The 16398-nt window shown below is 42.1% G+C and overlaps 1 protein-coding gene across 1 annotated transcript in view; it reads left to right on the top strand.

The window, feature by feature from the left end:
• The window catches only part of SORCS2 (sortilin related VPS10 domain containing receptor 2), a 132539-nt gene extending 117833 nt beyond the window's left edge, over positions 1-14706 (top strand). The window contains exons 23-28 of the mRNA XM_081206241.1: positions 42-167; positions 1315-1414; positions 1937-2036; positions 4298-4455; positions 10795-10874; positions 11163-14706. Of these exons, the coding sequence (XP_081062367.1) occupies positions 42-167; positions 1315-1414; positions 1937-2036; positions 4298-4455; positions 10795-10874; positions 11163-11186 (588 nt within the window). The 3' untranslated portion in view covers positions 11187-14706. The remainder of the gene's footprint in view (positions 1-41; positions 168-1314; positions 1415-1936; positions 2037-4297; positions 4456-10794; positions 10875-11162) is intronic.
• The last annotated feature ends 1692 nt before the right edge of the window (positions 14707-16398 follow it).

Genomic DNA, 16398 nt, shown 5'->3' with positions numbered 1-16398 from the left:
TGCAGTCCAAGTCCATTTCTGAATGGTTTCTCTCCCCTCAGGAAACAGGCGTACCTGAAGAAGGTCTTGTTACAGTAGTAAAACCTGGACTGCCCACAACTGCAGATTTACACGTGCTTCTATCCATGAACCACACCAAAAGCAAAATAAGTATGTCTAGCAATAAGGTAAGAAGACTGATGAATATTAATTTAGAACACAATACACATTGACTGTCTCACTCCTTATTAAACTAAGAGCACTGTGTAATTTTGCAACATGTCTAGCATAGCAGAAATTCACTCTTTGAATGGCCTAAAAGTATTTTAGGAGGGGACTGTCACATTGAATGTTCCCTCTAACAGCTGATGCATCATCACGACTACATCTGTTCTATGTGCCTGGAGCCCCCAGGACACAGGTCATGTATGCACACTCCTAATATATGGGGATGTGCAGCACTGGTATAGGAAGCAACCATCCAATTAGGCTGCAATTGTAAGGTATGAATTGGCCCTAGATTCACATTCCAATTTTCTTATTTCTCCTTCTCCTCCTTGGAAAGAGTGCAAGGCATTAGCCTTGGAGAGCGTATCATGTTACATGAAAAAAAAACCCTGTGCCCCAAATACTGTACATGCTGAATTGAGACAGATATCATCCTGACAAACACTGCTCAGTCTTGTCTTATCATTTCTTTTTTAATATGGGCAGTTACTGGATGCATAATCATGCCTCAGTGCTCTTGCAGCTGAAGCATGAAGTGAAAAGTCCTTGTGACTACCACTGAACAAAATCAATATTTCAGAAGTCACAGGGCCCCTATAGTATTAAAATATTCATCTTTTGCCATCAGCTTTAATAGCAATTATTTCAGATTCTGCAGCGTCAGGATTCACTGCCTTCTCATAGATGAATGTTTTGCCTCAAAATTTGCTGTGGGTAACCCAGATTTGAGTACAGTGGTACCTCGGGTTACATACGCTTCAGGTTACAGACTCCGCTAACCCAGAAATAGTGCTTCAGGTTAAGAACTTTGTTTCATGATGAGAACAGAAATCGTGCTCCGGCAGCGCAGCAGCAGCAGGAGGCCCCATTAGCTAAAGTGGTGCTTCAGGTTAAGAACAGTTTCAGGTTAAGTACGGACTCCCGGAACGAATTAAGTACTTAACCCGAGGTACCACTGTATAAGAAACCCCTACTTCATTTTGAATTTTACTTTTGGCTGAATTTTCATAGCAACTCAACAGTGAATAACTCCACACAAGCAATGACTTCCTTTTGGCGGTTGTGGAAGGTAGGACCTGCCTAATGCAGTTTTTCTTATGTTTCCAGAGAATAGCTGCTATTAAGCAATCTTTGAATGCCCAGAACATCAGTTTCTTCATGAGAGGAGGACACTGGGTCTTTGTGACCTTAGTTAGCTCGGATTCAGGTAAAATGTGTATCCTTTTTTGACAGTTAGTTGATGTTCCTCTCATGTTTAAGTTAAAATAATATTGAAGCTCCATATTGGTTTGGAATTCACACACACACACACACACACACACACACACACCAGTCAGCCTATCATTACAATTAAAACAATCACTTTGAATAAAATTTAAATCTTGCTCTTAAATATTATATGGAAGAAAATCCTATTGAAGTGAAGATTCCCTGCGTCCAGAAATGAGGTTAGGCCTGGGGAGTTAGATCTTTCCCACACCATACATAAAGCACGTGGCCTCCCCCAAAGCATCCTGGGACTTTGTGAAGGGGGCTGGGAATTGCAGTTAAGTCAATGGCTATACCCTTCCCAGGACCTTAGTCCCATTGACTTTACTGCATTGTGGACAAGATGAGTGGATACAGTTTAGGGTCACTTTATTAAAAAAGAATCTGCACTAATGCTAAATACAGAGGATGGTTGGTTGTGCTCAGGATTGAATTTAACAGTGTGTGCCTTTGGTTTCAGATTCTCAGAGTATTGGAGGAGGAGGGTACTGGGCGATAATGGCCCTTTTTGTCATCTCTCTGGTGGCTGTAGGTGCTATCATCCTCTACAAGTTTAAAAGGCAAGTGATTTTATATCTGGCATCATATGCAGAATATGTTTATAAAGCAGAAGTTGTCTGGAAATCATAGGAAAAGCTTTTCTTTTCTTTAAAAAAAAAAATTCACCTTTTTTCCAACATCTTTTCCCTAACCCTATTATTATAAGCTCATGGTATGTTAATAGCTTCCAAAACAGATATAAAGCAGATATAATAATAATAATTCCCCTTTTTAGGAAACAAAATATTATTCACAGTAGGGACAGATTTTTAAAAAATTAAACTGAAAGTAACTTTGCCTGTACAAAACGTTGTGAGTAAAGTCTGTGGGGAAATGATTTTTCCAGGATGTGTAGCAGCTTCAGAACCCCTGTGCCTGCAGGGCAGAAAGGTCCCAGTGGCTTTGCGTTCCGTTCCCTGCCCCCACCCACCCAGGCTGGGCTAGGCTCCTGCCCCACGTCCCGGGTGGAAGCCTTTCGGTCCAGAAATCAAAAAGTAAAAAAATACCCCCTTGCCTGATCAAGTATTTGGGGGCGAGTCCTGAATAACACTGTATGACTAGACTTCAAAATGGTTTGCAGTGGTTGATGTGACTGTTATTCCCTCTGCTGCAACAAGGGAAAAGTAAGAGTATCTGGTGAGTTGGTGTCAGCCCTCTCTACCAAAACTCAGCAGAGCAGAACCTGGCGCTTCCATGCATCTTTCAGGGGTTGCCTGGTGCTCAGCTTCCTAAGAGCAGCATTGTAGAGTTAGGACAGTAGCATTCATTTCACTTTAATTATAGTCACAAGCTGTACCAATCCGAGTTACTAAAGATCCATTGTTCATAATAATGAGTAAGCAGGAAACGAGCAATCTGTTGTTCCAAGGTCAAAATTCAATTCCTTCAAGTGAGCAACGAGCAATCATAACACTGGAAATACAAATGAGAAGAGTACTTCGGGGCTAAACAAATCATTTTCTTAGTCAGCTTATGTCACAAACACTAGGTTAGATCTGGGGATACTTGAGGAATTCAATTTCTGATTCAAAACAACCTGATCTACACTTCCCAAATGGAAGGAGGAACATAACTATCCTTCAAAAGTAGTTCTCAACTCAAATAAAATACACAAAAATGTGTTAAACTTTTAAAAATAACATCTATTTATAAATGTGCACATTGAGATAATAATGAACAATCACAAATAAATGCAGAAATGGAATGGACCTGAAAAATTGACACAGAATGTAAATAGATTGATCTGTCCAGCCCTAGTTGGATAGAAGAGTTCTCTGGAACTGAGGGTTGGGACACTGAACTCTGCAGACATCAAATTTCCCGTTCTTTGGCCACACTGACACATAACAATCAGCCGTTGTTTCTGGTTTGTTGTGCACAATCAACACACAGGTGCAACCTGAAGCTTTGCTTCTCCCCTGATGCAAATAGAGAAACAAACATGGGAAAAACGAAGCATGACTATGGGTTCAGATGTAACAGGAAGCCAAGCTTAACTGACAATTCCTGGTTTGTATCTCTGCTTGCCTCAGGGAAGAAGCAGAACATCAAGTCGTACCTGCATGTTGATTGTGCACAACCAAGTCATATAGAACTGTGTCCGATGACCCAGAATGCCAGTGGTGTGCCCCATGGGCAGACATCCCACAGGCATCTTGTTGGCCACTGTGAGAACAAGATCCCGAACCATGGCCTCTTTTTATGTTCTTAACCAGGGATTTGCCTCAATGCACCTTTTAAACATTCCTTTTGGAGGTAAAGATTTAGGCCAGGGGTCAGCAACGTTTTTTGAGGCTGGGGCGGTCCACTCCCTGACAGACCTCTCGATGGGCCGGAGCGTGTGCACCCATGCGGGTGCTCAAGCTATTTTCGGCGCTCTTCTGAGATGGAGGAGCACCCGTGCACATGCGCACATGCTATTTCCGTCGCTCTTCTGACCCGGAAGTCAGTTCCCATGGCGAGAAAAAAAATGGTGCCCCCCCCCAAGCACGGAATCTGCACGCCGATCCACGGAATGGCCATGGGCCGGTTCCAGGAAGCTCATGGGCCAGAACCAGTCCATGGGTCTTAGGTTGCCAACATCTGATTTAGGTCCTAGTATGGCTATAGTAGCATGCAAAAAATAGGTGGTTCTAGGTTGGCAAGTACATTCCCATCAGCATGAATAGGTGCTTCTAGCCAATTCAATTGAGTCTTAATGAGCTGGTACTATCCACACCCATTTGTGGATCAGAGCAGCACTGTACAACATTGCATTACAATCCTGTCTTGTACTCTTAAGGAAATTACCAGGCAGAAATGTCTATGCACAGATGCAAAATGAAAAAGAACAAGAGATGACCAACCCTGTAAACCGTAGAGAGGACACCCAAAATATCATCCAGGGGGAGGAGTTTATTGATGATGATCTTGATTGTCAAACACTGGGAAATGCAAGAGGTACGTACACCTTCTCTTTCTTTACTGGCAAATTTCTGCTCCGCTCTCAAAAGGGTTCTCATAATCAATAATACCAACTGCTATATTATTGCAGCATCCAAAAAAATATGTTGTACACATGTCAGTCCATGGGAACAAATATTTATTTAGGACCCAAGTGCTGAATGAATAAAATAAGGAAAATTATAACGGCAGTGGTGGTAGGGGAAAATCACTACTAACTGTATGCTTGACAAGCACTATACAGCAGTAACTCACTTTTTCTTTTATAATTACATTAATTATGAAAGCAGTTGTTTCATTCCATTCCATAAGCGTTTGGAAATCCATTTCCAATGTACCAGCAGCCTGAGTGGCATTCTTCATTATGTTGTGGTCATTGTAGACCACAGCAGCTGTATTATTCATATCTGAATTCTGATTTACCAAAGGTTACATCCACACCATACTTCCTCCAGAGAATCCTGTGGACTGCAGTTTGTTAAAGGTGTTGGGAATTGTAACTGTGTGAGGGGGAAATGGCAGTTTCCAGGATTCTTTGGGGAAAGCCATGACTGTTAAAGTGCTATACAGTGGAACCTCGAGTTGCGGATGTAATCCGTGATGGAGGCACGTCCGCAACCCGCAGCGTTCGCATCCTGAAGCGCCGCGTCTGCGCCGGCACAATTTGATGCTTCTGCGCATGCGCAAAGCGCGCATGTGTGAGTGGCGAAACCTGGAAATAACCCGTTCCAGTACTTCCGGGTTTCCTGCAGTCCATAACCCAAAAACACATAACCTGAAGCGTCCATAACATGATGTATGACTGTAAATGTGCTTTAAATGCAAGGTGTAGATGTGGCATCAAACATACATTCTGGGTTCTTCAATCTATATATTTTATTAATTAATGGAAATATTGATTTTAAAAAGTATATGCTGAAGTAATCTAACATTTAATACTTTATAAAATATGTCAATTAGGTTGACATTTATTAGTTCTTGTAAAAAGTGACTACAGCTAAATCTGTTAGCTTGACTAGGGGTTACTTCCTATTCTAGTTACTCACTGCTGAGGGAGAGGTGACTCTGAAGGCCTAAGGACTAGAAAGTGAGCACCGTGGCACCAATTTTAAAAAGAGGATTGGGGCTACAGGGAGTGGCAAGAGAGCCTGGAAATCACGGGCCAATTAGCTTAATGTTTGTCCTGGTAGAAATACTAGTTGAAGATAAAACAAGCAAGCATATAGAACAAGCCCCACTGAAGCAAAATCAGCATGGCTTCTGCAAGGATACATCCCATCTCACTCCTTTTTAGAGTGTCAATACCATATAGATAGTGGTGATCCAGTTGAGAAACTACTTCACCAAAGACTCCTGAGTAAGCTCAGCAGTCATGGAATCAGAGGCAGGCTCCTCTTTTGTATCAGGTATTGTTTAAGTAAGAATAGATGGACAGATCTATCAACAGAAGGATGTAGAAAGTGGAGTCCCCCAAAGATCAGTATTAGGACCTATACTTTTTAACTTATTCTGAAATGATTTGGAGCTAGGGGTGAGCAGTGGGGTGGCCATGATTGCTAATGATGCAAAGTGGTTAAAAGAAAAAGAGGTAGTGAAGAGCTCCAAAAAAGATGAGTGGTGAAATGGTGAACACAGTTCAATGTAAACAAGTGTAAAGTGGTGCATGTGAAGAGAAAAAACCCAATTTCACATATACCCTAATGAGGTCTGAACCATCTCTGACTGACCAGGAATGATACCTTGGGGTCATAGTGGATAGCTCAACAAAGATGTTGAGCTGTGAAAAAGGCAAATTTCCTGCTAGGGATAATTAGGAAAGGAAAACAAAACTGATATAATGCCATTACACAAATCAATGGTTCAACCACATTTGTAATACAGTGGTAACTCGGGTTACATACGCTTCAGGTTACAGACTCTGCTAACCCAGAAATAGTGCTTCAGGTTAAGAACTTTGCTTCAGGATAAGAACAGAAATTGTGCTCCGGCGGCGTGGCGGCAGCAGGAGGCCCCATGAGCTAAACTGGGGCTTCAGGTTAAGAACAGTTTCAGGTTAAGAACGGACCTCTGGAACGAATTAAGTATTTAACCCGAGGTACCACTGTATACAAATTCATGGAAGATAAGACTAGCAATGGCTACTAGCCACAGTGGCTTTGTTCTGCCTCCGCTGCCTCTTCCACTGTGAAGACAGACACAAAGAATCCATTCAACTTTTCTACAATCTCCTTTTCTTCTTTTCGCACACTTTTGACCTTGTCATTCTAGGGTCCCACCACTTCTCTAGTTATCCTCCTGCCTCTGATGTATTTAAATAATTCATTGTTATTGTTTATGTTTTTAGCAATTTGCTTCTCAAATTCATTTTAAGCCCCTGCTATTGTCTGCTTGCATTTCTTTTCTTTTTTGTTCTCTTCATTTGGACCAAACTTCCATTTTCAAAAGGAAACCTTTTTGTCTCTAACAGCTAATTGAATTCTGCTTTAACCACAGAGGCTTTGGTGGTACATTTCTTGATCTGTGTTATATATTTTAGCTGAACTTCCCAAGCACATGGGTGTCTGCAGAAATAATTTCAGGGGCAGGGGTAGATTTGTAAAAAGTAGATTTGTAAAAAGATTTTTAACTATAGGTTGTTGATGATGATTTGCAGTCTTCATAGAACGTAATTCCACAAACCATTGCATTGTGCTAAAGAGAAGCAACGAGAAATCATAGTGGATTGTGCCTGTTGGAAATTCACTGCATTTTATGGGATTATACATATCAGAACTAACTTCTAACAAATTCCTTTATTTGTCCATTTACCAATAACAGAGAAAAACATACAGCTTGAGTTTGTCCATTGAACATCAATACTTGGAATTCTAAACCAAATTAAAACCCCTAAGGCTGAATTTCCCCTACTTTTACACATTCATTGTGGTGAATGCCAAACCCAAGGTCTGAAACCACTCTGGTTCTTTTGTTAAAGCTTTTAAAATTATTATTAAATTTCTATACCAAGGGACATGGGTGGCGCTTTGGGTTAAACCACAGAGCCTAGGGCTTGCTGATCAGAAGGTCAGCGGTTCAAATCCCTGCAACGGGGTGAGCTCCCGTTGCTCGGTCCCAGCTCCTGCCAACCTAGCAGTTCGAAAGCACGTCAAAGTGCAAGTAGATAAATAGGTGGGAAGGAAACTGCGTTTCCATGCGCTGCTCTGGTTCGCCAGAAGCGGCTTAGTCCTGCTGGCCACATGACCCGGAAGCTGTACACCGGCTCCCTCGGCCAGTAAAGCAAGATGAGCACTGCAACCCCAGAGTCGGTCACGACTGGACCTAATGGTCAGGGGTCCCTTTACCTTTAAATTTCTATACCACCCTTCATCTGAGGATCACAGGGCAGTTTATAATATAAAAACACAAAAATACATAACATAGTAACAAACAAACAAATAACCGTCCCACCCCCCAGTTTAAAAGGCCAAAGATTGTTTAATTACCCGGTGGCCTGGAATAAAAGGAATGGTTTTGCCTGGTAGCTAAAGATATATAATGATGGTGCCAGGTGACCCTCCCTGGGGAGACCATTCCACAAATGGGGAGCCATCACAGAAAAGGCCCATTCTTGTTTTGCTACCTTCAAGATCTTTTGTGGACCTCAGATGAGGGTTGCCGGGTCAGGGTTGGCTGATAAGGAAGAGGGTTATCTGTCCTTGACACTAAATAAAATACAGTACTAGGTGGATCATTCTGTAAACAAAAAGTGAAGTTGTCAACGGTCTTTTATGAATTTATCCTTGGGATAGCTCTTCCATTTTTCTCTATGGGCGCTCAACAAACACAAGCCTGACAATTAGTCTTCACTCATTGTCGATTTTAGCCCTGCCTTCGCCCTCCACAATGTACCAAAGGATTGTTTAGTTGTTCATTGTGTAACTGGGAGGGAAAGTGCTATGAGAATGACCATTTTAATAGCAGAGCACATTTTGTTGTGGTCCAGTAGTTCAGTAAGGCTCATGATCCAAACATCACCCAGTGATGGTTATATTTCTTTGGTAGACTCTCAGCTTGTTCAAGGGCTATGTTCCCAGGGTGTGGGGGGGGAGGGGTACGCATAAAACTGAAATCACATTTAGTCAGAAAACCCTTGGCACCAACAAGTTGTGTTTAATTTGTGCAATGTCAGCTGGCCAGCTGCAAAGCAGGTAAAACTGTGATCACACAAGTTAAATGTGTCCAAGTTGTGAGTCTTTTTGCCAACAATTCATACCAAGTAACAGACTCATCCCCAAAGTTTTCAAATTTGTAAAGTTCCTGAATGGGATTGAAAGTTTCATCAATGAAAGAGGACATCCGTGAGATAATTAGTGAATCCAAAGACAAACAATGCAAGTTGTTGTCCATGATGCACACAACTGGAACGAAATACGTCTTCTCTTGGTTTTGCCTGGTCCTGCTAATTGCTTGAGTTGCTTGATAATAAGGGGTATTTTTCTGCAAACACACAGATACTCTTTCATTGTTGAATCCCCCAGCTTTCACATAGCATTGGTATGTTGGGAATTAGTCTTTGGATGCTCTTAGGGAAATTTTTTATGATGCCTTTAATTGTGCCAACTGTGGGATTAGCAGTAGACAATGGTGGTCTAATATATTGCCCTGATTTGTGCTTGAACCCTTTAGTTGAGCAACCCTTGTATACTTGTACAACTAACTTATTGAGACTGAGTCCAAAATCAGAACAGGCAGATGAGATGGCATTGAGAATACCTGCTGCAGTTCGGTCTGAGACTGAAATGAACCCAATGAATTCTCACGTTCAGATGCATTCACATCACTTTCTGCCGGGCTGGAATGGTTTTCCATGTTTTATCACTGCTTTCATGATTTGCTGTAACCTGCCCTGTGCCCTTATGGTGAAGTGCAGGTAAGAAAACTTATAAGCAAACATAGGGCAGCCTTCCACCCAACCCCCATGGAAAATCCATGGAAAGTCAGCAGAAACGAGAGCTGCCATATTTCACGAAGTGAAAATCCAAAAACATACAAATTGTGCCCCCCCCCCTTTTTGGAAAAAACAATTTTTTGGTTATGTAGCAAAAAATCCAGGATGAACTGCAGCTTTTCGGAAATTCCCCACAGACGTCACTTCCACGTTGAAATCCCGGAAATTCTCCCCAGACGTATGGCAACCCTAGCACAAACAATGTTGTTTCCTTCTGCCCCACGCCAGGGACATTTAGCCTCATGGTAATATCATCCCTACCCTATCTGAAACTGCATTTTTCTGGTGAATGGTCCATTCCAGAATTTTTATTTTTTATTTTTGTTTCTATAGCCTCCATTTTGCTAATTAGCCGCAATAGTGGTTTGATGCACATTCCCTTTTTCGAGATCTAGTGACATGCTGTTCTTTTGAGAGAGATCCCTGTGATACACTCAGATTCAGCACAAGGACCTATAAACGTGAGCACAGCATCCCTAGGTGGATGAGGAACAGCTGCCAGGCTTGGTTCCCAGCACCCTCAGGGCCGACCCACCCACGAGGCAAGGGGAGGTGGCTGCCTCAGACGGCAGGATCCACAGGGGGCGCAGATTCGGGGGGCCATGGTAGCAGCAAGAGCTGTGGCACACGCCTTGGAGGCCTCCTCAGCATTCGCACCCCCCACATGCTGCCTCTGCCGCAACATCTTGGCGAATAGGAGGCATTGCTGGGCTCCTCCCACCCTTGTTCCTGATGTAGATCTTCCTTCATCCCTTCTTCCCTGGCTGGGTGCAGGGACATTTTGTGGTTCGACTCAGGTGCCAAAGTGCCTTAGGCCAGCCCTGCTTAGATGATAGACCAGAACTACTATTCTGAAGGGGGAAGCAGGATTTGGATTAAGCCTTCCCTGCCCCGCCTCACACTCCCAGCCAGGTGATTGGTACTCTTGTTGATTGACTGGGGCTGCCTGTATGCCCCCGGTTTAGTGCAAATGTATCATCAGGTCAGGGCCATGGTGTAAGGAAACTTTTCAATTATTCCATTCATTCTCTTTGTCGTAGATTTTTCTTAGCTAAACTGCAGGGGACGCTTCCTCCAATTAGGATCTGAAATACATGTGACAAACGTTAGATTTGCCATGGGGATTCCCTCCTCATCTTTGAGACAGTTTGAACAGACCCTTCTCTGTTTTACAGCGTAGTGTGACTAAACAAATCCTAGCTTTCTGTTCTCTCTTCTCATAATTTTGGAATTTTTACAGTGGCATATTTCTAGACTCACCCATCCACTTCTTTTGTTTTTATATATTTTATGTTGCCTACTTTATCGCCACCCCCACCTTGGGACTTCTCCACACCATTACCTTGCAGTGACTCCTTCTGGGAGAGGTGGAAACTTGAACAGCTACAGAGTTCCCTTATTGCTGATGGCAGTCAGTGTCCAGTCCCAGGTCAGTGTCATCTTAAAAGGAAGCCTATGGTTCCATTCTTCTCCCTTGCCTCCTCCCCCAAAACCACTTTATGATGTCACTTGGCTCAACACTATAGGGATTCCCAATAGTTCATTGAAAGCCAACATTTTTAGCAACACAAAACTGCTGCACCACTCTCACCTGATGCGATTTTGATAAAACCCACCATCCCATTTGGTGGAATTGTTCCTGGACTAGATGGGGGTGGGGTTCCTGTCAAAATCCTGTAATTTGCTAACCATTGTGCTTTGTTTTTCTGTTCCTTAGGCAATCTCTCAGGCATGGTTCTGAGCACTAATTCCAGGGAGAAGCACAGTTACCTGATTAGCTGATACTCACAAATGAACATATAGACTCTTCTGTTGGGTCCCTCCTTCTCCCTCTGAAGATATAACTACTGGTGGGATGGAGAAGTTGTCTTGAAGATAGGCACAGATGTGTAATACTTGGAGAGAAAGATAATATAATTTGTTTCCATGGCTGTGGACTTTTTTTACACCTCAAACTAAGATAGCAGATCTGTAGCCCTAGGCACACTTGCAACCACCTTTTCTGTCTCCCGTGTCTCTAGTTCTCGATGTTCATTTAATTGAATGCATACAGCACTTAGCTCACTGTGGCAGTATCAAGTAGGAGGCTGCAGTTCTTGAGCCATGAAGACTGGTATTAAAAGCTGTTGGCTAGTTGAAGCAGAAATCTGGTGGAATGTTGGGAATAGTTTCCTTTTACAAGGAAGTGACTCCTGGGTCTGATGTGGCCCAACCGAAGAATTCAGAGAGATACTGTCAAGAGACACGTTGCTGACTCACTAGCATCCCTCTTCAGGCCCCGTGCAAGTCCTTCAGGCTGCAGCAGCTATTTGAAAACATCGTACAGGGTGATGCTGAAGTGGGAAGTCTCACAGCTTCTTGTACATCACCACTAGGAAACTCTCTGCTTTGTTTTGTTCCCAGACCAGGTTTCCTCCTTTTCAGACACCACCCACCCTTCCGTAAGTGGGTACCACTAGACTGACTGGTAGTTTGCAACCTACATAATTATATAGTATACAGCTTGGGCTGCCTTACTGTCTTTTGGTCCCCATAACAGCAAGTGTAATTACTTTTTTATTTCTGTAACCCTTTTTTGTATCTTTTTAAACTTTCTATTTTTATAGCTATACAAGCATTCCTGTCTCAGGATAGTACTGTCAAAGCAGCATACTTGGAACTTGCTATTTTAGTCTTTTTCCTTTTTCTACTGTGGGGCGGAACAAACTGGAAAAAACACACTGCCTTGGATGTGTCTGACAATCTGGTGAATTAAATTTGAGAATTAATTCCATTGAAATGATTGCACTTTCTCAATCTTACCCCTAGGTGTCACGCTTCATTCCTGAGACCTGCGTTGAGCTAGACCTTATTTCTGTGTGCAGGACAGTGGTCTCCTGTGATGGTTACTGTTGTTTTGAAGGTGTGAAAGTTAAATGCTGTGTTTGCTTATTCTACCCCAAGTAGCTTCATGGAGCAGGAACTGCAAGGTTGCAGCCGAACCTGCATCTAATTGTATTTGCTCTGAGACTCTTGTGTAGGAAATGAACCACAGCACTGCTTGGAACTAGTCACTGAGCATCTTTCTAACTGTCTCACTTTTTACAAAGAACTAGCAGAGTTACCTTAGGTTTGCTGAATAGCAGTGGATAACCAAGCATAAATAAGAATGAGTTATGTCACACTTACTAGTATTGTATGTATTAGATTATTATGTCTCCAAGGTGCCAATGTTTATTTTGCTGAAAGCACATTCCATTTTGTCATGTTCTATTTTGTCCTCTTGTGAGCACTAAAGCAAATCCTGCAGAACTGTTAAGCACAATGCATTCAGGAACTGGCTATCCAAATGGATGATGACATTGCTGTGAATGAATTGTGTCTTTTTGCCACTTGCTCAGGATCTCAGTCTGTCTTTGTTGATGCCGCAAGACCTACTAATGCCCTGAACGTTTGCTTTGGAAGGAGCCATGCAGACTGCCGCTTTGCCTGCACAGTGCTTAGCAGCTGGTGAGAGAACATGGGCATGAGAAGTCCCAAGGACTTTATTTCACTGTTCATAGTACTGCTGGCACTGTAAACAGCAAAACCTCGCCAGATAGGATATAGGATAGAATTCCTGTCCACCAGAAACCCTATGAGGAAGGCAAATCACCACAGGTCTATGGGGTACATCCAGATGGGTGTTTATGCTTCGCATGTGGGCAAATTTTTCACAACATTTTCATGATGATTGGTATCAAATGCCAACTCTTATTTCAAGGATAATCAGGATTTACCCTTTCTGGAAAAATCCAATAAATTATATATATTAAAAACCTGTTTACAATATTAAGCCCCTGTTTAGAAGAACACAAGGTCCCATGGATTACTAAAAATGGGGGGGAACTGGTCTGTGTTATGACTCCAGCAAAATTAAATCTTATGGCATTCAATAGTTTCTTGGAACACTTTCTTGAGAAGTGGATTATTAGAACAACTGTATTTAAAGTGCTAATAAGTCAGTTGATGTCCAGTGCTAACTCTTAATTCTAGATTTTTAGTATTGCCTCATGGAAAATACTGCTTCTCGTCCTTGGAATGGAAAATTCCCACCTTGAATCTACACACAGGAAATTCCAGTTCTGCTCCTCCCCCAATCAGAATAATCAGAATAATAATAATAATAATAATTTATTTATACCCCACCCATCTGGCTGAGTTTCCCCAGCCACTCTGGGCTGCTTCCAATCAAGTGTTAAAAACAATACAGCATTAAATATTAAAAACTTCCCTAAACAGGGAATAGAAAGAAGCTAAATGGTGTGTTTGTTTTGAGATGTTTTGGTTGTTGTGCTTTTGATTTGTTACTTGAGCACTATTTAACATTAGCATGCATTTACTGTAAACGCACACTTGTTTTCTCTGCCTGCCTTAATGTTTTTATAAGGTGTATTGTTCATGCTGGGTATGAGTTACAGTCCATTATTCCAACCTATAGTTCCATGGGCATTGTTGCACAGACATGGAACTCCTGCTTCTTATATTCTTTAGTAAAGAGAGAAGCCTTGCACATATGAAAGAACATGTGCAAATACGCAGTCCCCTTTACTGAAGTGACTGAGCTTTTATTTCCATCACCTTCTATCTTTTCTTGCATGTGTGAAAAAACATTGTCTTTGGCTGATAAAGTGCAATGCAGAGTTAACATTTTTCTAACTTTGCTGTAAGTGCTCCTCCTTCCAAACATGGAGGGAGACTTTTTTGGGAGGCGGGGGGACAAATTAAAAGGGTTGGACTCTTATTGCAAGAAAGTTCAGATTCTGACAATTTGAAGTCACATAATATTGATATAGCTTTTGCTGTGCTTTTTAATATATACATTTGCATAGCGGTCACAGCATGATGTTTTCTCCATTGCCAGATAAACTGCTGGGAACTGTGGGTGAGTTTCTGCTTGAATGCCAGAAGGGAAATCGTGACACAATAGGGGTTTTCACATTGCATTCAAAGAGTGTACAATCTGTGTACCTGTGTACACAAATAGTTGAGCTGTACACTCGTACAGCTACTCACATGTAGCGTTCTAGGAGTGTGTAATCTGTGTGCACAATAGTTGAGGTGTACCAATCAATATGTGTACACTCTTTCACAGAAACGCTTGTACATATGTAAAGACAGCTTGTACCTATGTACAGTGTAACATGTGAACAAGCTTTGTATCTTCTCCCTATATGAGAGTGGAGTGGAGCAGTACTGATTGCAAGGTTTTTTTTCCTGTGTAATAAAAAGTTTGGAATCTTTTAGCAGTTCTTTTATTGACAGGTAAGGCTGCAATCCTAACCCCACTGCCTCCAAAGTAAGTCACATTTACTTCTGTGTAAGATGAGTGTGTTTGCAAAAAGAGGATGCCTGTTACCCTTGCCTCCTTCCTCCATGTTGTGGTTGAATAGATTTTTAAAGTCCCATCCTTAGCAGCAAAATTGAAGCACAGGAATTAGGCTGTAAAGCCGCCTTTTGAGCAAATCCAGCTAACTAAGTAGGCTGGCTTCCCCCTTTCTTCCTTAACAAACCATCAGGCAACAACTTGGGAAGTAAGTTTAAAAATATTATTTACTTCCTTATAATCTTGCATTGGTTCAACAGTCAAACCTTTGCAGGCAAAATATTTATATTTACAGTATAGCCAGCTTCAGGCTGGAGCAAGCAGAGATATGTCTGCATCCAAGACTGGTCAAAAAAAGCAAGAAAGAAAAGAAGGAAAATGTTTTTCAAAGGTCTGACTTTCTGCCTCTCAACAATACAGCTCTGTGGTATTAGCCCCTTCTAACTAGCAAGAATGTGCATTTGTTAGATTTGGCAGCTAATCTCCCGCACATGTCTAATATTAGATTGTAATCTCCTTGGTGCAGCAGTTTGTTTGTTTTTTACTCTGCAAAAGCATAATACACACTGATGACATAATATAAATCATAAGAAGATGCTACATGATCTGTTGCCTGGTCCAAAGCCCCACAGTGAGGGTGGCCGGAAGAAGCAAGGGTAGGGATACTAGCAATGTGAAAGCGTGGCTCAGGCATGGAAGCTCTGAGCAGTGGTGACCTGTTCTGGGCCAGCTGGGCATAAGACTCACGGAGGCCTGACGAAAAGGGGGCAGCTCAGGTCCCAGCCCTTTAGAAAGGGTTGATGATTCCACTCATCAGTTGATAATCGGGACTCACTGTCCAGACTTTTAAGAGAAGGCATAAGGAAATTTTGAAGCCGCCTAGTAGGGAGCACCTCTTTTCATAAAGCAAGGTGGAGGCTTAAAAAAATTAAACAGAAGCAGCACTGTCTCATTGGTTTTGTGGTGACCTGCAGTTTTCACCTCTCCTAAGGTATGTACTGCAGTTTCATGTCTTTCATTTTGCACCCTGTTTCTCATAGCATGTGCATGCACACACCCCACTGTCTGCAACTGCCAAAAGGCTTGTTAAGCTCTGAGATGCCTGATTTGAATTCATGAACCACTTAAAATGGGAGCAGTATAAGGCAGAGACAGGTGACCAGTAGACACCAGTAGACCAGTGACAGCAAATGCAAAACTCAGCTACCTCAACTTCTGCTACAGCTTTTGTCATCTTGTTTGTAGGTAGTAGGTGACAGCTCATGGTATTTGCTCCATGGATTAAATTGAGACAAAGGAAGTGGCTGCCGCCACCCACATCTCTCTTCACTGCCAGAATCATCTAAAAACACTGCCATCCCTATAGCCATTCACTTTATCTCTGGGTGATGCTGTGGTGGAAGAAAAATTTCAGGAGAGCTGACACATTTTAGAGTTTGACAATATATCCAAGAATTTCTTCTGATTTAAAGAGATGACTCAGGCATCTTGGGAGAGTTCATAATCTTTCTGTTCATAATTATGGTGAAAATTGACATTTTGAAAGGGGAAATGAATCCATCTTAAATTAACTGACTGAAAAGCTTGTGGGAAGGCAATTAAGTACAAT

This window comes from Podarcis bocagei (genome assembly GCF_964188305.1).
Source record: "Podarcis bocagei genome assembly, chromosome: 8".
NCBI lineage: Eukaryota > Metazoa > Chordata > Lepidosauria > Squamata > Lacertidae > Podarcis > Podarcis bocagei.
This window is presented reverse-complemented; position numbering and strand designations above follow the sequence as displayed.